Source organism: Podarcis gaigeae (assembly GCF_964106915.1).
Source record: "Podarcis gaigeae genome assembly, chromosome: 6".
Classification (NCBI taxonomy): domain Eukaryota; kingdom Metazoa; phylum Chordata; class Lepidosauria; order Squamata; family Lacertidae; genus Podarcis; species Podarcis gaigeae.
In genome coordinates this window covers 54,684,481-54,708,467 of record NC_139682.1, presented here as the reverse complement: position 1 = coordinate 54,708,467, position 23,987 = coordinate 54,684,481, and the positions used below count along the sequence as shown (strand labels likewise).

At 43.1% G+C, this 23,987-nt stretch overlaps 1 protein-coding gene across 5 annotated transcripts in view; it reads left to right on the top strand.

Moving 5' to 3' along the window:
* The window catches only part of BEND5 (BEN domain containing 5), a 736,551-nt gene that overhangs the window by 392,256 nt on the left and 320,308 nt on the right, over positions 1-23,987 (top strand). The window contains exons 1-2 of one of the 5 annotated variants that reach the window (XM_083742457.1): positions 9,238-10,386; positions 23,188-23,321. The exons of 1 other annotated variant lie outside the window; for it this stretch is intronic. In XM_083742457.1, coding sequence (XP_083598583.1) covers positions 10,167-10,386; positions 23,188-23,321 — 354 coding nt within the window. In that variant the 5' untranslated portion in view covers positions 9,238-10,166. Of the gene's footprint in view, positions 1-9,237; positions 10,387-23,184; positions 23,322-23,987 lie in introns of those variants that run through there. 3 more of the 5 variants (XM_083742460.1, XM_083742458.1, XM_083742459.1) reach the window with 3 other exon arrangements.

Here is a 23,987-nt window from a genome sequence, read left to right as displayed (position 1 = left end):
CATATGGTGATAAAATTGAAGCAATTTCAAAGTACAGCCATATCAACCATTTCCCAATTCACCCTTGTAATCACAAGCATGTTGCTTGCTTTGGAATGGCATCCTTAGTTATATTGCTTTCACATGCTTCATGTGGTCTCTGTTAAAAATCTGTCTATGCGGGAGACTCACTATATTAATTTGCTTTGTTTTAAATCTTTATTTTTATTTCATGTCTTGTCTCTAGAGAGAGATTATTCTGTGCCTTGATCCTCCAGCGATTTAAATATGTGTAATGCAGGGCATGTACTACCATCCTTAGGAAGCTTAAACCACATTTATTACTCTTCCCTTAATAACAGTAATGTCAAATGCAAAGTTCTGTAGCATGCCTGTGGGTATTCTAGGTGCTGTGACACTTCCCTTGAATTTTGCTTAGATCCTAATGAAGTCTTTTCAAGTTTTTCTCCTATGTGTGTTCTAATTATTGGATGTTTCATAAGGGATCAAAAAACTTGCACAGAAAGATCATTTGTTGCAAAGTAGCTTTGTGTGTGTGTGTGGGAGGGGTGTATTTTCACTTCTTTGGGAGATTTAATTTAATCAGGATAAAGGCACTCGCATCTTCTAGCTATCCAGAGACCCTAAAGTTTCAGCTATTCATGGTAAATTCAGATGAGCTGCCATTAATCCCCGTTGTTATTTCCTATCAGAAACATGTATTTCCACTCACTTTTGTGATACTGCAAGAACATCATTCAGTTGTCTCCTATTTTTTCTGCCATTTGACCTCTGTCTACTTTCCTAGTCATTAGGTCTTATTCACAATTAGAGAGAAGAGAGAGGTGCTTCTTAAACACCTCTCTCTTCTCTCTAATTGGTAATCATGATAACAAGTTAGGTGTATAGGTACAAAAGCTACTGTATTTTATATTATCCCAATAGGATGGTTTCGTCAAAGAATCAGATGAACAGCTCAAATAGCTGTACCAATAATTTATATTGTTCATGCTGTTAACTCTAGGATAGTGTCAGAGTATCCTTGATCCATATATCTTAATTTGCATAATATAAAGACTGATTCTTCTGAGAGTATTTTCACAACAGAAGGTCACCTGGAAATATATAAAAGCTTCACAACCTGCTTCTTTTACAACACTCTGTGCAACTTTCACAGCCTTGAAGGATTGATGAACAGAACTCGAAATGTATTAAAATTAAAATTCCATCAAGGTATTCTACCTAATTATATATGAAGTATCACCTTGATTGATTGATTGATTGACAAGTGGTAAATGAGCACAGAAGAAAGCCCAGAGACATTTCCCCCTGGAAAACATAATGTGAACTAATATATCAGCTGGTGGCATTAGTTTTACTCGTTTTTTTTCCTGATCATTTCATTTGCTTCTGCCAGAATTCTGGGATCTTTATAGTACAGACTGTTCAGTTTATTTTCATAATAGTTCTTTCAAAGTCTTTTGAATGATCAAAAGAAATAAGGAAGGTCAAACTGCATTAAGTCACAACTATGAAAGGGAAAAGATAGGATGTGAAGCTAGGAAAACTTCATCACCTAATCCTGTGAATTACGGTGTTTGGGTTCCAGTGTACCAGTAAAGGCAGTTGTTACCAATGGCACTGCTGTACAAGGTTACATCCATAACTTTTGCAAATTGAAGCTGAGATTTAGGATGGGACAAGGGACATTTAGCACAAGGATGGTCCAGCAGCACCAGGTAATGCTAGAAAGAGACAACAGAAGGTACAACATCTAAAATAAGAAAGGAGAGAGATAGAGCACAGTAGTTGAAACCTGAAAGGGGAGGAAAGGTAGAGCAGGGAATGTATGCTCATGTGTGGGTATGCGTGTGCATATACCGTGGCAGAACATTTGTCCATCTAGCTCTGTATTATCTACATAGGTAAACTGATGTAATACAACTCCCATCAGCCTCAGGTAGCATAGCCCAGTAGTCAGGGCTGCTAGTTGTTGTAGTCCAGCCTATATGGAGGATACCAGGTTGCCTACTCCTGGTCTACACTGACTGGCAACAGCTTTCCAAGGTTCCACAGTCTTTCCTGACCCCAGCTGGAGATACAAGAGATTGAACATGCAATCTCTTGCATATGAAACATGTACACTATAACTGAGCTCTGTCCACAACCGACACCATTTATTTGCACTCAGTACAATTGTGAAATGCCATTATTTATTATGATTTTCACTACACAATTTTACTAAAAAGTAGAGGTAAGCTACCCTGCTTTGGGCAGCAAAACGCCTTGCATTGGCCCAAGTGCAATACTGTGGAAGGAATTAGACAACTGAATTGTACAATGCCTGGCCCTAAAATAGGATGTCAGTATATCCAACAGATCTTTGGCACCTGTTATTTAGAGGAGTAGATGCATTCTAGAGTACAACTAAGATTTACTGCCATGCCAATTTGCAAAGCCTGGAATCTGCAGTTCAGAATGATCTGGTTAGCTGGTGTCACTAAAGGTTCAACATTGTATCCTAATTAGGTTAGAAATAGGATGTCTGCATCAAACCTTACTCCTACACATGCTTATTAAGATTCTATTCACACACCTACAGAGATGATTCCATAATTTGCTATAACAAAAATTTACACAGCCCTTCTGCTTTCTGGAGTGACAGTGGTGTGTCTGTGACTGAGCTTTTGCTGGCCAACTTAATCTGCCTGGTTGCAGTTTAAAGCTGTATTTTTGTTTTGGTTTTTTCCTTTAGTAGACCTGATAAAGTACTGTTCTGCCTCCTCTTACAGCTAAACTACATGTGTCACCAGTGCATCACTGCAAGTACTAGGAATCTTTAAATACAAACAAAAAACCTATCCATCAATCCACATGAAGCTGACACAAAAACTCCGTACAAACACTATGCAAAAGAATGAAAGATCATTCCCCCCTTCTTTCTCCCACCTCTTTCTCCCCACTTCTTCCTCCCCCCAACCTAATAATACCTATGATAGCAGTGTCTCACACCCAGTGTAACTGACCTGTAGAAAGGACTCTATGAACTGAAAACAGAGACGTTTGTATGTTCCCTTTCATTCTCTTCATTCTTCTGGCAACTGTCTCCTTATTAAGCCAACCACACTGTGCACTTTCTCATTTCCCCTTTTTGTTATCAATTTGTAACTCCTTAAATTATCTTCTTACTGATGTTTGTTCTGCCACTTCTTTATTTATGCTCACATAACTTATTTTCCCCCTCAGGCTTTCTCTGACTTATTTGCTCTTTTGTTGCTGTGCTTTGCAACTTCCTGCTCCTCCCATTACCCACTGAAAGACAAACCTAGATGGGAGTTAAGCCTGTTACACTGTCCGTAGCTACCAGCGCAGTCCTTTAGAATCAAGTCTGCTCCTATCTGCATTGTTTCATTCTGGACTCTGTTTCTTGGTCAAGCTTTTGCATGGTAGGCTGTTGAAAGACTAAGGCAGAATTATTATTTCAGTGTATTATCTGCCCTTCACTGTAAGGTCCCATGGCAGATGACAACCATTTAAAACAGAATATATCAACACAACAGATTGTGGTTTGGAGTCATGGTCTCACCAGCAAGATAGGGGAGCTGTCCAGCTGAGAATGAAGGCAAGCGCCAGATCTTAGTACAAGACATGACTGCTGAAACACAGCAGTGGTGTTGTCCATAAGACAGCTATAACAAGGAGCTGAGGGGTACATAGAATCATAGAGTTGGAAGGGAGCCTGAGGATCATCAAGGCAGGAATATGCAGTTTCCCATATGGGGATCAAACCTGCAACCTTGGCATTATCAGCACCATGCCCTAACCAACTGAGCTACTCATGTATTGCACCAGCCAGGTGGAAACTGAGGGCTCTTTTATAGATTTTGTGGAGCCACATTTTCTGCATCAGTGTAAACTATGCTCTGGAAGCACTTAACTCTCCAGGAACTAAGTTTGAAAAGGGGAAACTTTTTGCTGCAAAGTGAGCACCCCCAATTTGTAACTGGTTATTTCTGGGTTCACAGCTTCCTTTGCCTTTGGTGTGTGGGACACCCTCTGACAAAAGAAAGTCCCAAGTTATGGCAATTATGTACCTGAGTGCATGTTTTTGACCAAGTCCAATGGCAGGCCATTCTTCATAAGGGCTGACCTGGAGACCTGGCTAGTAAAATCACACTGCTCCTGGTACCAGCACATAACCCAGTCTGGGCTGGTGGGGCTCACCGTCCTTTTCTAAGGTTTGTCCTATATGACTCAGGCTCTAGGAGCTGACACATCCTGAAAGGAACTTTTATTTTTAGAGAGAAGTGATCAGTCCTTAAACAGTTGCATCAACTCACTCATAAAAGATAGTAATTAGCATGAGTCTTATACTTGATACTCTGGTTTCCATGAATTTGTTGGGATGATGTATGCTGCACAGTGTGTTTCATGTTAAGATTGTATAATACATTTCTTACATTATGTAGGATTGTATGTATTGAAGTACACTGCCCTGAAATTGTCAGATGAAGAGTAGCTTAGAAATAAAATGACAATAAGAATAAAAGTTTAGATGAGAGAAACTAGAAATTAGAAAATGCAAGCCATCAATAAATACTTCACACATCAGAATATTCCAAGATTTAAATAAGTCATCAGCAAACAACTAGGAACCAACGTGTAAATTTATATTGAATTTAAATACTCAGCCTCTCTTCACACTTCAGCTGTTACAGTGAAAAAGGTAATACACTATCTCCTTTCTCAAAATCATGAAGATGGCAAGGATGCCTTTCACAGAGTCAACATGTCTGCAACAGTGCCTTCCTCCCCTGCCCTCCTCATTGAGTCTTATTTTCTCACCAGTTTGGACAAAGCTGTAGCTGAAGACTGTATGTGCTTCAAAATATCTGAGTGCTGTGTTTTGCATACAACATTATAAAGGAATGGTTATACCAAGAGTGTGTGTAGAGGCATCAGAATTTGATTATATGTAGAATGTAATCTCAGTACTGCACTATCCTCACAGAACAGTGTATTGCAAGAATATTCCAATTGATATTCTGAGTGGTGTATTTCTCTTCAATCATCCTCCTGAATACTATTCCAACCAGGAGATGATCAGAATACTGAACTGAATCAAAATGTATACATTAAATTGCTTATTCAAATGTCTGGCTTTGATGTTTGTAGAGAATTTAAATAGCGGGCAGCATATTCTGAGTTTTGTTTGATGAGTAAGAGATGCTACTAACAGCAGAGATTACAAACGCACATAACATGCTGCAAATGTGGAAAAATGCAGATTTTTGCTATTAGTTTTCACAGCTGCATTTGCATAATATCACTCTAAAGGCTGCATGCCATCCCATGTAGGAGCCATCATAAAACATATTAATGTTAGTATCACTTTTAAAATATATCTTTAAAAATTCTGTTTTGGGTTTGTAAAAAAATAAATGCCACAGTTATTAAAAACTTGCAGAGGGCCCCCCCTTCTTTTAGAAACCAATAAAGGCACACAATAATGCTCAATTTTTGAAAAGGCGATGCTGGGTCTGTATAAATCACACCCTTCTACCTATAAATTATTTTCTCAATCCTAGTAATGTGGCTATTTGCAATTCAGTACTGAACAAAAGGCTCCCCTTTCTTTATTGTTACTGCACATTTTCCAGAGTTGAGCTCTATAACTGAAAACAGGATTTAATAGAAATTGGTCCTGGTGATCTCTGACTCATGTTAAGATTTTTCATGGACCTAATTTTAGTGTCACTTCAAGAATTGCTGGTAGCCCCTCAGAGTGGTGATCCTAAAAGCACCTTGAACTTGGCTTGCCTGCTTCTGCCTGTCCAAGCACCTCCCCAGCCTCTGAGCTCTGTCTATCATAAGAGTGACTGGCTAATCAATGTAAACATCTGCAAAGGCCTGCCAGCATAAAAATGTCAAGAGACACCTGGAAGTCAAGAGTGAGGATGCCTGCCAAATCCCTGCTGGCAGAGTGTTCCATGGCATGGGACTGGTGAGAGTAAATGCTCAACTTCTCCTGGAGGCTCTGTAACATGGAGTACAACTCCAGAGAGAATGCATGCCAACAATAAATTCTCTGTAGGGATGAGCAGTTTTGCTCTGTCCTGTTCTGTGTTTTATTGTCATTTAGTCATTCAGTCGTGTCCGACTCTTCGTGACCCCATGGACCAGAGCACGCCAGGCACTCCTGTCTTCCACTGCCTCCTGCAGTTTGGTCAAACTCATGCTGGTAGCTTTGAGAACACTGTCCAACCATCTCATCCTCTGTCGTCCCCTTCTCCTTGTGCCCTCCATCTTTCCCAACATCAGGCTCTTTTGCAGGGAGTCTTTGAGGTATTCTCTAGTCCAATCTCCTGCAATGCAGGAATCTCAATACATGGTCCCCCATCTAATTTGAAACCATACACAACCCTTAGCTTTGCATTGTGCTAGCAGTTTTATTGCTGCACCACTAGGAGGACTTTTTAAATTTCTTGTTGCTTGCCATCCTGGGCTCCTGTGTGAGGAAGTGCAGGATATACATTTAATAAACAAGAATATTCTTCCTTCCTTTTTTTTTTAAACGAGATTGCTGCCGCTGGGTGACTGTGGAAAAATAAGAGGCCTGATGGAGCTGGTCTTTCAGCACTGTTGTGTTGGTTAGTGTGTAAGGCATTTTGCAAGAAAAGTAGGAAACATTTTTCTAAATAAATCTTTATTGCTCCGTGTCCCCTCTTAATGGTATGAATTGCATTTCAACATGGAGTGCTTGTTCAGTCAGATTGCATTTGATAGCTCTTTGAGTCATGTACAAGGGACCACTCTCTCTCTGCTTGCTGTGTATCCTGAAACAGGCTGCCTGAAGCAGTTTCCCAATGCAGGTGTGTGAAGTAGCTGCCACTGGATGGGATTTGGGGTGGGTGGGTCAGATCTTAGTGGCAAACAGCTCAGAGCAGTAAATGTGTTAGTGTTTGCTTCCTTTCTTCCTTACACTTTCCCTGACCTGCAAAGGTTTTTTGACTTCACATTCACTATCACAGTAAATCCATGCAATGTTTGGATGGGTGGTATTTTTTGGTATGTGTTGGTATTTAAGTGTAACCGACTGTAGTGTATAGGATTGCACTGTAAAGTAGCCAGAGCAGGTGCAATCCTTTTATTAAAATTAATAAGAAAACTCTCATTTACTTTAAGATGGTAGCATCTTGCAACCCTTAATCATGCAGCTGAACATACAGTATCTACCATTTCAGAATTTACTATGTTACCTATTGCCACAATTGCACAAACCCAGATGTCCCCCCTCTGCTTTTCCATATGCTGTATATGTATATTGTCTTCCTTAGACCTGTAAAGTATGTTTGCTTAAATTATGTGGTGCAAGTCTACTATGAAACATTACTTTATTACATATGGCTGCAGGAATGCTTTAGGATGGGAATGATTCTGCACAATGTCTTGCATTAGTTTTTTGCTATATCCATGTTGAATAATTCTGAGGCACACTAGTATAGCCTCCCCCAACCCCTACAGCCATAGGAATGTGCATTGTTACTATTTCTTGTTCTGAATGGCCATGATGATTTTGCCTATGTTCATAAATTGTATTCCTTTTATATTGTATCCATTTTGCAGATACACAGAGTATTACAAAGCTTTGTTTGCAGAGCTGATACTGGATGGTTACAATGCATATCCATCCAGGCATTCATATGGGCAAGAATGATAGATCCAAGTGTATTCCTATGACCTTGAAGCCCACTATCATTATACAGTACTAGAGAATAAATCCTATTGAACTCATAGGGAGTTACATCCAAGTAAAAGTTCTTCTGCACTTCTACAGTAGAAATGTATTACTCATTTCATAGAATCTCATCCCTTCCCCAAGGAGCCCAGAGCAAGATCCCTAGGGTGTGTGATAGGTTAGCCTGAGAAAACGTGACTGGCCAAAGGTCGCACAGTGAGCAGTGATTTGAATCCAGATCTCCCAAGTCTGAGACCAAGACTGTTAAATACTTTACCACACTAGTTATAGCCATATAACTAGTGTGGTCTCTCTCTCTCTCTCTCTCTCTCTCTCTCTCTCTAAATAATACACCCACTAGCATAATCAGAGAGAGTTACAAGCATATTCTATGTAATACAGAGAATGGAGGTTTTAAAATGGTTGGTGCATTCATAACACAAAAAGGTGTCAGGAAATTGCAAGAGCAAAAGGCCCTTCTCTATCAAATACCCACAGGGAAAATGGTACTCAAGGGTCTGTGTGGCAGCTCAAGGTGCTGACATGTTGTGAAGACTTCATAGCAGAATGTCCCAAAGGGTTCATATTATCACTGCGTAATAATACATACCTATGACCATTTGGAAGATACACTATTTTCCAAAGGCAATTCTGAATCAATTTGTACATTTCTGTGATCACTCAAGAGTTGCTTTCTTGGTGCTGTCTTCTCTGTGTAAGTGGGAGGGGTGTTGAGGGAACTTCAAGATTCCCATGCCTTGAAGAGCTGCCTCAGGGAGGAGTGAAGAATGCTGAAGTGCCTGGAGGGGTTACAGGAGCGTGTCACCTGTGAGGGCAGCATTAGCACTTCCTCCTCTCTCCTCTCAGAGGGCACCACATAGCTGCTGCCTGCTCTTCCACCAAGATGGGCAAGTGATAGGAATTGCTATTGCTGCCTCCATGCCACTCACTCATCTCTAGCTGGTGGAATAAGGCGGCTGGGGACCCAGAGAGCACTGGCTCCCTCTCTGAACTCCAAAGTCCACAGCTGGGCAATACAGTACCTTGCGGCCAACTGAAGCCTGCATGTGTCATGCCATTTGACTGGGACAAGCAAGACTACTAAGAGAGCAAGATCGAACAAGAAGAGAGAACAGTGTTTGATCCCTACAGGAGCAGCTGCTCCTAACCTGTGCTCTTCAGTGGCGTAGAGTGGGGGGTGCAGGGGGGGCCGGCCGCACCGGGCGCAACATGGGGGGGGGGCGCTCGCACTCGCAGCTCTCTGCCCCTACCTGGCTCCAAGGGTTAGGGGGCACAAATTACTTGCCTTGCCCCGGGTGCTGACAACCCACGCTACGCCACTGGTGCTCTTAACCGGATAGAGCACAATCGGGAACCCCCGGGCCCTTGCACGAGCAGCCAGGGTGACTCTCCTTTTCCAAGTATCTCCTGGGCCCAATCTTCCATGCTACGTCTCTGAGACGAAGCGTGGGAGGCAGCTCTTTCCGGGGGTGCCGCGACAGGAAGGATCCGCCAGGGCGGCCGGTCGGGCCTTGCGAGAGGAAGCGGCTGCTGCTACTTGTGCAGGGACCTGCCGCCTTTGCACGCTCTTCTATAGCCCTCTGGGAGCTGGAGGGCGTGCAAGGCGCAGCTCGCTTCCCCTCGCCTCGGGGGTGGGGGAGAGAGAGAGGCCAAGCTAGCAACAGGCACTGGCCCGCTCGCCTATCCCCTCTGGGTGGCTCACAAGCTTCCCACCGGGAGAGGAAGCAGCCGCCGCCGAGGGGGCATCCAGCGGGCCGCCGGGGGAGACGTCTAAACTGTGGCTGAACTTTACCAAGGGCAACCCCCCGCTTGCTCGCCTCCTCATGGGGATCGGCGATGGGGAGCCTGCGGGAAAGGCGCTTCCTCCGCAGCACACGTGCGATCTCGTTGGGCAGCCCCGCCTGCGAGCCCCCAGCTTCCCCCGCCGCGCGTGGCACGGAGGATCGGGGCCGCCGCGCCCCAGTCCCCGCAGAGAGCGCGGACCCGCAGCTGGCATCTCACACGCTCTCTCTCTCTCTCTCTAGCTGATGGGAGGCATGCTCCCGAAAGTCGCCCATCACTTGGGAATTCCCTCTTCCCCCTCCGCCATCCCCTGGCAGGGAGCGAGCGGCACTTTCCCCCGCCGCACGCGCCGGGCCGATTCTCTCTGAGACGCGTGCCAGGCTGAGGTTCGCTCCGCTCGGCGCTCGACTCGTGCTGCTTGCTCGCAGCCCGAGCCCGAGGCTGCCTTGGCAAAGAGAACCCTGTGCAGCCTAGACCGGCTCAGCCGAGCGCCGAGCCGGATTTTCAGGAACAATAACAGAAAGCGCTGGGGCTGAGGGAGCCGAGCCGCGCGGCCCCCTCCCTCCCTCGCTCGCCCGCCCGCCCCGCCAGCTCGTCGCCGGGCCGCCTCCCCCCCCCCCACTCGCCCCCCGCTCGCGCCACAATAATGTACGCCTTCGTGCGGTTTCTGGAGGACAACGTGTGCTATGCGCTGCCCGTGTCGTGCGTGCAGGGCTTCAGCCCCAAATCCCGGCTCGACTTCGACAACCAGAAGGTCTACACCGTCTACCGCAGCCCTGCCCACGACCCCGAGGACGGCGACGAGAGCCCCCGCGAGCTGGGCGAGCGGCCGCTGCTGCACAAGGCCCAGATCCTGGCGCTGGCAGGTGAGGCAACCGGGGGGCGCGCGGGGACGGCGGGCGGAGGGGAGGGGTGCAATCCGGAGGCCAGACCAGTTAAAAAACCTCCCTGCTCCTTGAAGGAAAGGGTCGGGGAGAAGCTGCTGCTCCTGCTGCTGCTCCTGCTCCCCCACCCAGGGAAATGGGTGGGAGGGAAGAGGCCCGACTGCAGCCCCGCTATTTGTAGGGCCTGCCCGTCTCCGTGTGTGTGTGTTGCTGAGGGAGGGGTTTCATGCGTCTCCAGGGGTCTCTGCTGCAGAGGCCTAGGATGGGGCTTCTCAGAGGCACAGGGATGCTCATTCGTATGAGAATGGCAACAGTAATAATCTGGGGTTTTGTTTTTTTGTTTATTTTTAAGAGAGTATTTTCCTAAGGTGCTCAAGAGTGCTTGAATGAATGTTTCTGGCCGAAGAAGGAATGGCTACAGGAAAGGATGGGGGCGTTTGGGTCAGGGGTAGCATGCTGAAATGGACATAATGGCAAGGACTGGGAAGTTTGTGAGATCCTAGAAAACGAGGGTCCAGAAGGAACTGTTGCAGCGATTCTGTGCATGGAATGAGGAGGCCTTTGGTTATTTGGCCACGTGTGATAGGCATGGAAACCAAAGGATGAACATGGGCAGATTGGTCATGAGGAAGTTGAGGATGTAGTTACCACAGAAAAAGTCATAAAAAGGGCCCTGCTGAATAAAACAGAAGCATCACCCTGCTTTCAAAAGTAGTGTGCCAGATGATTCCAGGAATCTCACAAGCAAAGTATGAATGCAACAGTCCTCTGTTGTTTGCAGCCAAGCAGCTGCTATTCAAAGAAATGCTGCTCTTGAATGTGGATGATCTAGTGAACTACCATGGCTAAAGTCATTGATCAATCGGTTTTTGTTTACATCATCATTACATCTTGGAGCAGTGAGTTCCATAAGTTAGCTATATTACAGGGTGGGATATTTTCCCCTGTATTCTGTACCTGTTCTCATTCAATTCCATTGAGCAAATGTAATAGCATTTTGTGAGAATTAGTTCTAGTATTAAGTGAGCTTGTATGGACTTTCTTCAAAATGTGTGTCATCTTAAAAACCTCCATGAGGAGTAGCATATAGAGGCCATATTATTACAAGAATTGCTCCTTCCTGTGATCCATTAGCAAAGGTGACCTACATGCATAATAGCACAGCTTACCAAAAAATCAGAGGCTGAAGAAGATAGATGGTAGCAAATACATTTTCTTGGCAGTATATACCAGGCTAGAAATACAGTGAGTCCCAGCCCCCAGATTTCAGACAAATGAACTGTCATTAGCCATGAGTGCTAAATGGAACTTTCATATTCAGAAACCATATACTTCTGAGTACCAGATATTGTTGACAATAACTATGGCTAACCATAGTTTTCTGTCCTTTCTGCTCATGAACTGCCAGATGCGGTGCAACAAGGTTTTTCATATGGCTGGTATTTTTACAAATTAGCAGTGTAGTCCTATAAACGTTTACTGCTAGGTGAGTATGTATAGGATCGCACTCTTAAATCCACAGAAGTACACACAGGAAGTATGCCTCACTGCACATAATGGGCACCTTCTTTTATTCACAGAGTCCCTCTCCCCCCCCCTCCCCATCCACATGAATTAAGGGAGCCATGCTGGAGATAGGTGGACTTTATCCCAGGTAATCTTATCCCCTTCTAGCCCCAGCATATAGATACAGCTTCACTATTTGAACCTAAATTCTGGCTAATACTGCCATACATTGTTTCAACAGTTCACAAGGAGAAGTAGGCCCCTAGGCATATACCTCTCTCCTTTCCTACTGAGGTGTGGAGAGCAATTCAGACCTCTGGTCTGCAGCAACATGGCTTAACAGAGCAGAGCAACAAGTTTCACTCATCCACACCTCTTGTATCAGCCTGGTTCATTTTGTTAGCCAACACCTAAGCTGCTGCACCGAAGAGGCCCAGATCGTGTCCATTGCTGTCATGTGACAGAAGTAGGGCCTGCTGAAGAGCCAGTGATTCATTTACTTGCTCCCTCTCCACCCTCCAGAATGTCCCATTTTGTAGGTTTATGTTTACCACCAGTGAGTGGGGTAACTGCTGGTGATGGCTCAAAGTGTTCTGTGGCTTAAAGTGTTGTGTGCCAGTGGAGCCACACAAGGCTGGGCAGAGGTACACCTCTGCTGCATACACACACACACACACACACACACACATCCTGACAGTTCAGAGAGTTGGATCACAGTGATATTTCACGTGTCACATTGCAGACCTGTTAAGATGGCCGCAGAGGCTGATGGATTCTGAATAATTCCTGAGAGTCTTTGAGATTTTGTTCTTGTAGCTGCTGGTCCTGTTGAAGCCCTGATCACATTATAGAGTTCTGAAATGATGTGGACTCCTCTTATTATTGAGCTGAGGCTGTACAGTGCCTTAAAGGTAAAGGTACCCCTGCCCGTACGGGCCAGTCTTGACAGACTCTGGGGTTGTGCGCCCATCTCACTTAAGAGGCCAGGGGCCAGCGCTGTCCGGAGACACTCCGGGTCACGTGGCCAGCGTGACATCACTGCTCTGGCGAGCCAGAGCCGCACACGGAAACGCCGTTTACCTTCCCGCTGGTAAGCGGTCCCTATTTATCTACTTGCACCCGTAGGTGCTTTCGAACTGCTAGGTTGGCAGGCGCTGGGACTGAGCAGCGGGAGCTCACTCCGCCGCAGGGATTCGAACCGCCGACCTTTCGATCGGCAAGTCCTAGGCGCTGAGGCTTTAACCCACAGTGCCACCTGCGTCCCTCCTGTACAGTGCCTTAGCTTATCCAATAGCTGATGAAGAAGGTGGGGGCAATGTCTAGAATACAAATATGACTGGACAAAGGTGAGAGCTCATATTTGAGACCACTCTCTGGCAGTGATACTACCCAACGAGTATACTGTTCTACCACTATTGTATCATCTCAGTGCCATATACTGATGTGTCTTTGAATGATGAGATGTCCCCAAATGAGTCCACAGAAATATCTTAAGGAAACCTTGAAGGCCTATTGTGACTTACTTGGGGATAAAATTGCTGACATTCATCACAGCCTGAACAGCACAATTAAAACAATTAGTCACAGATTTAGGGTGTTGCCTAATTATTTTCATAGTACATGCACAGGAAGTGGTTATTAGTGTCAACTACTGGCTGGTCATGGGAAGCGGGTGGCGCTGTGGGTTAAACCACAGAGCCTAGGACTTGCCGATCAGAAGGTTGGCGGTTCAAATCCCCGTGACGGGGTGACCTCCCATTCCTCGGTCCCTGCTCCTGCCAACCTAGCAGTTTGAAAGCACGTCAAAGTGCAAGTAGATAAATAGGTACTGCTCTGGCGGGAAGGTAAACAGCGTTTCCGTCCGCTGCTCTGGTTCGCCAGAAGTGGCTTAGTCATGCTAGCCACATGACCTGGAAGCTGTATGCCGGCTCCCCGGCCAATAAAGCGAGATGAGCGCTGCAACCCCAGAGTTGGTCACAACTCGACCTAATGGTCAGGGGTCCCTTTACCTTACTGGCTGGTCACTAATATTACTTCCAGTACCAGATATCAGTCAGATGGTAGCTGGACAATTACACATTCCTAAATAATGTTGATTATTTAGATCAGGGTTTATGCTTAGGTTTGTCACAGAAACTGATTTGTTGGTTCTGATGACCTGCTGTGGAAGGACAGAAGAAGTGTGATACTGATAATTTTCTCGATACCTCAGTGGCATTTGATACTATCAGCCACACCATCCTGGACCAGGTTATTGGAATGTAAGCACTTGGTGGATTCCAGAAGGTTGTCCTGGGGTCCTTTAGCTTTGGTTAAGGACAAAGGTCCAGCTGTAAAATGGAGCCCAGTCCAAACAAGATGGGATTTTTATTCATTTAAATATTTTAAAGTTACACTTCAAGGTGGGATGCAACCTAAAGCAGGTTTTGTAGGTAAGTAGTCTGCCTGACTGAGGATCTGTTCTGCTTAGAGTTGCATGCCCTCTTAAGTCTGCAGTACTGTTAGACCCATCCTTTGCTATGAACACCCAAGTCGTGTTGGTGGCATGCAGCACTTTTCACAAAGTGCTTCAGACTAGAGTGCCAGTTGCTACTCCTTCTGAGCAGACGTAGCGTGGCCATGTTTATCCTTGTACCATTCAGGCTTGACAACTACAATACATTAGGAACTATACACTAGGAACATAGGAAACTGCCTTATACCAAGTCATGTTATTGGTCCATCTTGCTTAGTACTGTCTGTATTGACTGGCAGATGCTCACCACCATTTCAGGTAGGGAACCTTGCATCCCTACCTGAAGATTCCAGGGATTGAACCTGCATTCAAGGCAGGTGCTCAACTACAGAGCTACAGTTCTTTTTCAGAAGTGTCTCATATTGAGAACATATCTACCATGATGATGATGGGCAAGCGTTATCTTGCCATCTTAATTGACTTCCTGTATGTTTCCAGGTGGGACGCAGGTGGCGCTGTGGGTTAAAGCCTCAGCGCCTAGGACTTGCCGATCGACAGGTCGGCGGTTCGAATCCCTGCGGCGGGGTGCGCTCCCGCTGCTCGGTCCCAGCGCCTGCCAACCTAGCAGTTCGAGAGCACCTCCGGGTGCAAGTAGATAAATAGGGACCGCTTACCAGCGGGAAGGTAAACGGCGTTTCCGTGTGCGGCTCTGGCTCGTCAGAGCAGCGATGTCACGCTGGCCACGTGACCCGGAAGTGTCTCCGGACAGCGCTGGCCCCTGGCCTCTTGAGTGAGATGGGCGCACAACCCCAGAGTCTGGCAAGACTGGCCCGTACGGGCAGGGGTACCTTTACCTTTATGTTTCCAGGTGTTGCCTTGATCCCAGGATTTATAGGTATGCCAAAGATCACCGGTTCTGATTATCTGTTAAGAGATTTTTTCCAGTCTTTTGCTTGTTGAGGTTAGGTGATGTGCCTTTTCTGTAGTAGTTTCCAGTCTGTGGAATGATTTCCACTAGGTACATGCTGGATGATTATTTTATTTTATTTTTTACTAATTTCTTCTATGCCATGCAAAAATGGCTTTAGTTTATTGTTGCTTTTTCAGTTCTGCTGCTTTTATATCTGAAATTTCAACTTGATTGCTTCCTGTGCTGCCACATGTAATTTTGAACTTGCTTATTCATATTAGTTTGTTTTGTTTTTATTGTTAAGCTACATGTTGCTAGAAAATACCTTTCTGAAGTGGGATAATACAAGTCCATCAGATAAATAAACAAATCCTTTCTATATGTGCTGTGTAAAATCACAATCTTCTGTCTGCGAAACAGCACCCCCCGCCCACTGCCATACACGTCTTGCAGAATTATAGAAAAGTGCTTACATCAAGAATAAGAAGGAAGGCAAAAGGGGGGGGGGGAGCTAGCCTTTAAAAGGCCTGAGCTACTGAACTATGATTCAAAGACTGGAAAAAGTAAATTAATGTCATCACTGCTCCTTAGTTAGTTGTCCCCCCCCCATGCAAGTTTGTTTGTAGCTTTAAAATATTATTTTTTAGTATATCTCCAGAGTGAGAAAACTATTTGCAGCACACAAGAATCCCAAGGGCATTGTTATCTGAGAAAGGTACACGTTGAGCATAACATTCTGGGGCCTCTTCTTTCTAAGTATCCATTCTCAAGTTTGGGCATTATGAGCTGGCAGTTGAGGTGCCATTTAAAAAAAGGGGGAAAAAACCCAAACACCTCTGTTTTACAGAGTTCAAAACCAAAATGTTCTTTACCCTTTTAGGATTGTTTGATCCCAAAGACATGCTGAAAGTTGGGGGTGTGGTGACCCTGTTGGCAGGACTGAGAATTAACAATCCTCTGTGTCGCGAGAGGAAAACCTTATATAATCTAGAATAACGCTCTGTATTCAAAATGCCAAACAGCAGGATTTGTGCTAAACACACTTAGGGGGCAAGAAGCATTTCAGGTCACAGGATTATTTATGCAATCAGTAACATTAAAAATCCCCATATCTGTGTTAAAATATGAGGTGAATATCATATCTGTTGCAAGACGGGGAGTGAAGCTGTAGCTTGTAACATGTACCTGTTGTTCTATAAATCATTATATATGCTGAGTACAACATACCTAGATGCTAAGTTCAATCAGTGCAGAACAAATGGTAGTTAACAACAGTGACAATTCCTGATTAGTATCAATTATTTAATCAGGGTGGCCCACTGCAAAGTTTTCACTGCCAGTCTGTAGTTCAAACATTTGCTGTAATTTCCCCCAGGGTTGTGACTTTGATTTTATCATGTATATTTTACTGAAAGAACAACACCCTTCTATGACTACAGCATAACAATTAATTATTCGTATCCAAAATATAGGAAATTCAGTGGTGATATTGAGGCAAAATTTAGGTTTTTTATTGTCAGAAACTTCAAGCAAGTGCTTCATACAGTCTTTTAAAAACTCTTCCCTTCCTGGTTGGCTGGAGGTCATTTTTACCTGCTGCATGCCTGGTTACAAACGTGATGTAGGAAAATAAGAATTCTCAGTATGGGGAATGATGACTCTCAATTGAGAATGCCTGATTTGGGGAAGACCCTACTCTTCTGAGGGGTTCCCCACCTCAAAAGCAGTAATACAGAATTTCCAACATTCATTAGACTCATAGAATTGTAGGGACCCTGAGCGTTCATTTTGTCCAATTCCCTGCAATACAGGAATGACAAGGATGACAGCAGTTTGGACTAGTGAAGTGAAGGTTCTTGGAGTAGGCTGAGTTAGCTGTCTACCACTTGCTCATAATCTTGCTCTTCATTCATTTATTTCATGATTGTAAATATTGAACTTGTACAAGGTGTGGTCCATTCTGGCTGAGTTTTGTGAGCTAGGAAATTACATATTGCAATGTGCATTTGAATTTCTTGATAGGTATTCTGCCTGTGACTGAGGTGGGTAATCTGTGGCTCTTAGATGTTATTGGACTCCCAACCCCAGTCACATTGGTCAGTGATCAGAAATGATACACTGATGGGGTTTGAACTTAGAATGGCTGACAAAGAAAGAGAGGTGGGGCAGCTTATGAAAAGGATGAATTTCATGTGATGGATCATTAGGAGTGAAATATGCCTTTATATATATATATATATATATATATATATATATATATATAGTACAACTGTGCTTGGAATACTTTATCTAGTTCTGGTTGTCACATTCAAAAATTTGGAGCCAGAAAATCACAGCTAAAATTATTGAGGGAAAATATTGGAATGTTTTGATGAATAAAGGGGGACATGATAATCAAAAAAACCATGCATGGCGTGAAGAAAGTGAATATGGAGCTCCCCCCAATATATATATATATATATATTTGCTTTCGTAGATTTTCACGGGTACAGGAATGCAGGTTTTGGTGTCCTCGGGTGTCTTCCCGTGTAAAAGTTGGGGTGTCTAGGCGACGTTTCGACGAGGTCTCACTCGTCATCTTCAGGCTGGTGCTTTCGGCTTCTTGTTACTGGAACAGAGCGGGATCTCAATGTTTGAGTTCCTATAAATACTGTAGAGGGGGTGTGGTGTCTAGCCTCCAATGTTCTGGGCAGAGAGGAAGTTCCCAGGCTAGTGTGCCTTTTCTTCTTTTGTTCCTTAATTACTTGAGGTCAAGACACAAAGACTTTAGCAACTAATCCACACCTAATGACCCACCTAAGTGGTACTCAGGATATCACTCAAGAAATCACTCAAGGTATCTCTCAAGTAATTAAGGAACAAAAGAAGAAAAGGCACACTAGCCTGGGAACTTCCTCTCTGCCCAGAACATTGGAGGCTAGACACCACACCCCCTCTACAGTATTTATAGGAACTCAAACATTGAGATCCCGCTCTGTTCCAGTAACAAGAAGCCGAAAGCACCAGCCTGAAGATGACGAGTGAGACCTCGTCGAAACGTCGCCTAGACACCCCAACTTTTACACGGGAAGACACCCGAGGACACCAAAACCTGCATATATATATATATATATATATGAATTGTTGTCACTCAGTGAAGCTGAATGGTGCGAGATTCAGGACAGGCAAGAGGAAGTATAGCACAGAGTTAAACTATGGAAGTTGCTACTACAAGATGTAGTGATGACCAACTTGGATGGATTTAGACATATTCATGCAGGATAAGACTATCATTGGCTACTAGACACCACAGCTGTTATTACTCTTTCAAATCAGAAACAGGATGCCTCTCTATACAACTTGCTGGGTAACATGAGCGGGAGAGTAATTTTGTGCTAATGTCCTGCTTGTGGAGCTTCATAGGCACCTGGGAACAAAATGCTGACTTGATGGGTCTTTGGAATGATCCAGCAGACCAGGTCTTGCGTTATTATAATTGGAGTTGTAGTCCAACAACATCTGGAGGACCACAGCTTTCCAACCCTAGTTCCTAGCCTACAAGGTTTGGATTTGCTGATGTGATCCAGCTGATACGTTTAAGTTGTCCTGTGTAAAAATTGGCATACAGTAAAGTCTTGAGATTGCTTCATCATCTGTCTGTTACAATGCACTTCATGCTTGTTATTCTATTGCCCTACCTGCTTTTGACAGCTTTATGATAATATGCTAGCTTGATTATCAGCTGTCTATTTTGCTTTGCCATGTATTGGGCTGTGCATGAATCCACACATATCTAATTGAACATGGAGAACCTGCTTCCTTCTGTTTTCTTCTTTTAGTATTAGTAATACTTTCTTTGGGTTTCAGAAGGATTTCAGGAGCTATCAGATACCAAAGAAGGCTACAAGCACCAACAGATTCTTGAAACATCCCTGTGTGGAGTGTTCATGGGAAGCTGACAAAGAAAAATAGGGTGTTGTTGAGCAGTTATAGTAACAGCCAGCTTAAAAATTCTCTGAAGTTCAGTAGACCATGATGTTCTGCATCTTCATTTTCTCTAATATCAGGTTCTCTTAATTTGTTTGTTTGTAAGGCTTAGTAGGTGTTGACGGGAATGGGTTGGTTAACGATAATATAGATTGAGCCATTGCTTTCTTCTGATGTTATTTGACAACATTTTGCTTTCAACATTATCCAAAGCAACCAAAATAAATAAAACAAATCAGTTTTAACACTTGTAGGATCTTTATATGGTCCCAGAATACTTGTACTTCCTTGGCTTGTGCTCCATGTTGCAAAAATCTCCCAATAGTTGCTTGCCTGTCAGAACTGCTTCCAGGTGCCCAGACAAAGAAATCTTTAAATTTGAGGGATTTCTTTACCTTCCTTTCCAGCTGTTGAAAACATGACTGACACTTTTACATATAGATAGACAGGTTCGTGAAAATTTTGAGAGCCAGTAACTCTTTTTACATCAATCCAAGGCGTAATAAAGCTGACTTGCACTTCTGCTTCATCACTATTTGCTTTCAGGATCAATAGAAAATCAATGAGAATTATGTTATTAATATTTATTTAAAGTCTTTTTCATAAATCTATTTTGAATTACCCTTTTTTTTCTTACATCCGTAAGCCAGGACTGGACATGTCAACAGGGATTATCTCCACCTCCCCAACGTTAAACCACAGATATTCCTCTTCCCTCATCACAAACTGCTCTTGATTTTTCTTTCTTTTAAAGGCAGTTTTCCTTGCAAAACCCAGGGTTACCTGGTGTTTGAGAAATACATCCAAGGCTTATGTGGGTTTGCAGAAGAAGTCACACACTTATTTCAAACCTAACCTATTTTGTGTCATAGAATGTAGCTATGTTGTGTTGCAAGAATGTATTTGTTGATACAACAAAGACTGGAGATTGGGCATTAGCTTCCAACACTCTTTAAAATTCAGAAGCTGAAAGGTTGTCCAGTTTTTTGCCAGTTAAGCAGTATTTTTCCAAGACATGCCATGCCTAATATAGTCTAATGCAGCCTTCCCCCAACCTGGTGCCCTCCAGATGTTTTGGTTTACAGCCCCCCTCAGCTGCAACTAATCAGGCGTGATGGGAGTTGTAGTTCAAAACATCTGGAGCACACCAGTTGGGGAAGACTGGTTTAGTGGACATAAAATTTCAAAGCATAAAAGATGCTATATTACTGATAAAGTGAGGTTAGAATGTTTGTGCTGTAAGAGATGCTGGTTTTTCCACAACATATTGTAAACACATGATTGAATACATCTTTAGGAGTTGCTGATTAGGAAAAGAACTTGCACGGACACACTGTGTTCTAAGAAAAAATTCCATGAAGCTCTCTGAAACACTTCCATGTGGATGCTGCTAGTACCGTATGTACTCAGTTTCATTTTCCTGAAGCAGCAGCTTTCAGTGGGCTCACAAATGGTTAGTGTTGACAGTGCAGAAAAGGAAAACAAAGGTAAATCAGGGTTTAATGAGGAGCACAGCATTCATTAGGGATGAGTTACACAGATGAATGCAATTCCTTTTTGTCAAAGACAGAAATGGATCTCTCAACTAGTGAAATTGTATCCTGAGGCAGAGTAAAGAAAATACATACAAAAGATGCAAAAAAAGGGAACCGAGACAAGCTAAAATGAACTGCAGATAGTCATAAGAAATACCAAGCCAGATGCAAGAAGTAGTGATGAAATAAAATTCTAAACAGCAATCCTCAGAGTCCTCTTCTTAGTGCATTTTATAAGTCTGCCATTTTTAACAACACATCAGTCTGACTGCTAGGTCTGGATAATCGCATTTTCATTTCCACAGAGAAAAAATGTAAAGGAGTCATCAGATTGATGTTGTCATAAGGAGCAGGAGATTAAAAATGAGAGAGTGGGGGTGGGAAAGTTAGGTTTACATAGAAGAAAGGAAATTACAGATAAATATTGATCAGAATTTTAAGTTTGTCTCACTCATATATTACGAAATAATCATAGGTAAATATATTAAAATTTGCAGGGGTACACCAAAGCAAACTTCCTTTCTTTACAAGATTTATTAGACACATTTCAAAAGATCAAAGATGCATACAATAAAAACATTGTCAAGTAAAGTCAGCCCATTAAAAAATAATAATAATTAGAATTGATCCAAAAATCAAGAGCAGCAGAGCAATAGATAATGTAATCCCATGATAAATGCTGAAAGAGCATGAGAACAAAAAAGCATTAACAAATGAAAATATATTAACCATCTTGCAGAAAGCAGAGGGAGATTATGCATCTCAGTAAGCAGAAACATCAACCCTGTTTGATTTCTTGGATGTCTTGATAATATCTGCCTTGGTCCCAAATTATGTGTTGCTTGCCAGGAGCTGAGTGACAAATGAAAGGTATAGGAAGGAAACTATCAGGGGTGATGCGGGTTCTGAACAGGCTGCCTGGAAATTGCACCTGAAGGCTCCAGAGTTCTGCAAATAAACATGCACACTCCTGTCTTGGTTCTCAAGCCACTGGACTCCAGTGGTGGCCTCTGCTTCAAAAAGCAGTAAACATAGATAGGATTGGAAGTTCCCATTCTGGTCTCTGCCTGTCCCTGGGATCCAGAAAGGACAGTGCTGCTTGTTGTTGCCACTTAATCTTTTCCTTAATCTTGCCAGAGCAAAGGAAATGGCATATTTATATATAATGAAAATTTTGACAGTTTTATTTTGAATTGGGCACAGTAAAACAAGGTCTAACTCCTTTCCACAGCAAGCCCATTTGCCTGGATATTTATCAGTTTGTTATATATTCACGAAATGGCTCGTCCTCCTATTGGAAGACCGGACAAATGCTAGAACATTAGCAGTGGCCAAGTTTTTATTGGTGGTTGCAAGAACCAATGATCCCTATATTCTGAACGAAATGCTTGTTTAACCTGGAAGTAGGCTGTATGAATTGTGTATTGCTTTGTAACGATTTATTGGGTCTCTGGACCATAATAAAGGTTGATGATAATGGTTCAGTTTGTATGGCACATTAAACCAAAGTGTAATACACACTGCACAGACATTCCCACAGCACCTTTCCCTTGCACTTCCTGCTGCCACACGGCAGATAAAACAACCCAGAGTCTGTGTTGTCATGTCATCTGAACCTAGGCTCATGGTTTTTCCTCCAAACAAACCATGAGTTGTAAGCCAGTTACAAACCTTAGTTACGGTTCATGGTTTGTTTGGAGGAAACACATCACAATCCAGACTCTGGCTTGCTTTGTCCACAGTGCAGCGGGGGAGAAGAAGAGTGCTGTAGGAGCACTATGCACTAGTACATTAATGTAGAGAGCAAACTGGGCAAGTGACAGTGACAGCTTTTTTTTTTTTTTTAGCAATGCCATAGTGGTAATGTTGGGAGAGTGGTCTCTGTTTTTCTCCACCTGACTCTTGTAAGTTGAGCTGCTACCTGCTGCAGGTGTCAACAGTGCTGAAAGAACTTCATTTCACAGTATGCCAGCTGCTTGGGAATTTGCTATAACTGTTCTGAGAGATAGGGGAGGGGTATTCTTAATGCATATATGCTGGAGGAACGCCAGCATATCTTCTTTAAACATTGCCTCTTCCTCTTTTTTTTTGGTAAAAGAATTGTCCTTTTGTAATAGGAAGTTTAAAATTTTCATACATTTAAATGAAACAACACAAATACAAATGTGGTGATTGTATTTTTTCTGTCTTGGAAAATACAGAATTAAAAAAATGTAGAATTATATGTGGCACTCTTCATTTTGGTGTCAATGTTTAGAGTCTGTGGAGCAATTGAATTCCACTGCACACTGAAGACAGTTGAGCATGGGAAACTTTAAGTGGTCTGGCCTCAGTGATACAGCATTTGAATGATAAGTTTGATGAAAAGTTTGATGAATTTGACTATTTTTATTTTTATGTAAATTTTACAGAAGATAAAACTGATCTTGAAAACAGTGTGATGCAGAAGAAAATTAAAATCCCCAAGCTTTCTCTCAATCACCTAGAAGAAATAGGAGAAATTACAGATTATGGGGATGAAGATATGGAACTTAGACACTGTAAGGTATTGGAAGTTTTTTTGTTGCTCTTTTTTAAAACTTTGTGGCTTCAGACCTTAAAGGAAAGCATACAAAGCATTGTATTACTGGCTATGACTGATGGGAGTGTGAATGTGATCAAGACTCCTGAATTGCTTTAAATGTCTCTCTTGTAAATGCATGGGGCTTTTTCATTCTATTTGCTCAAGTTCCTTTCTTTAGTCATTGTTGGACACTGTTTCACTTTGACCCAAAGAGTTGTTTTGCTAGTTTTTTAATTGAAGGTCAGCTACAAGGTTTTGTGAATATGAGTTTTCAGCGTTGTTACTCATTTTGTGTTGTAAATTTAAAAGAAAGTTTTACGACACTTCATGAAAGAAACTTCTCTTTCACATTCATGTCTGTTGCAGAACTCCTTCACTGGTTGCCTTTTCTTCCCTTTGGGTACTGGTGTTAACACCAGTAAATAACTTCATAGTGGACTGGCATTCTCTAAAGTGTGGCCTGTGGATGAAGTATGATACATGTATAATCCATGTGTTTATGGGTTTGAGAGTATCAGCACCTGCCTTTTCTAGATATTTAAAAGGTCTAACACACACAAAAAACACCCCACAATGAAATATATACAGCATAATTCATTCTGCTATTGAAGGAGAACATCCAACTCCCTCATCCTATCAGAAAAGGAT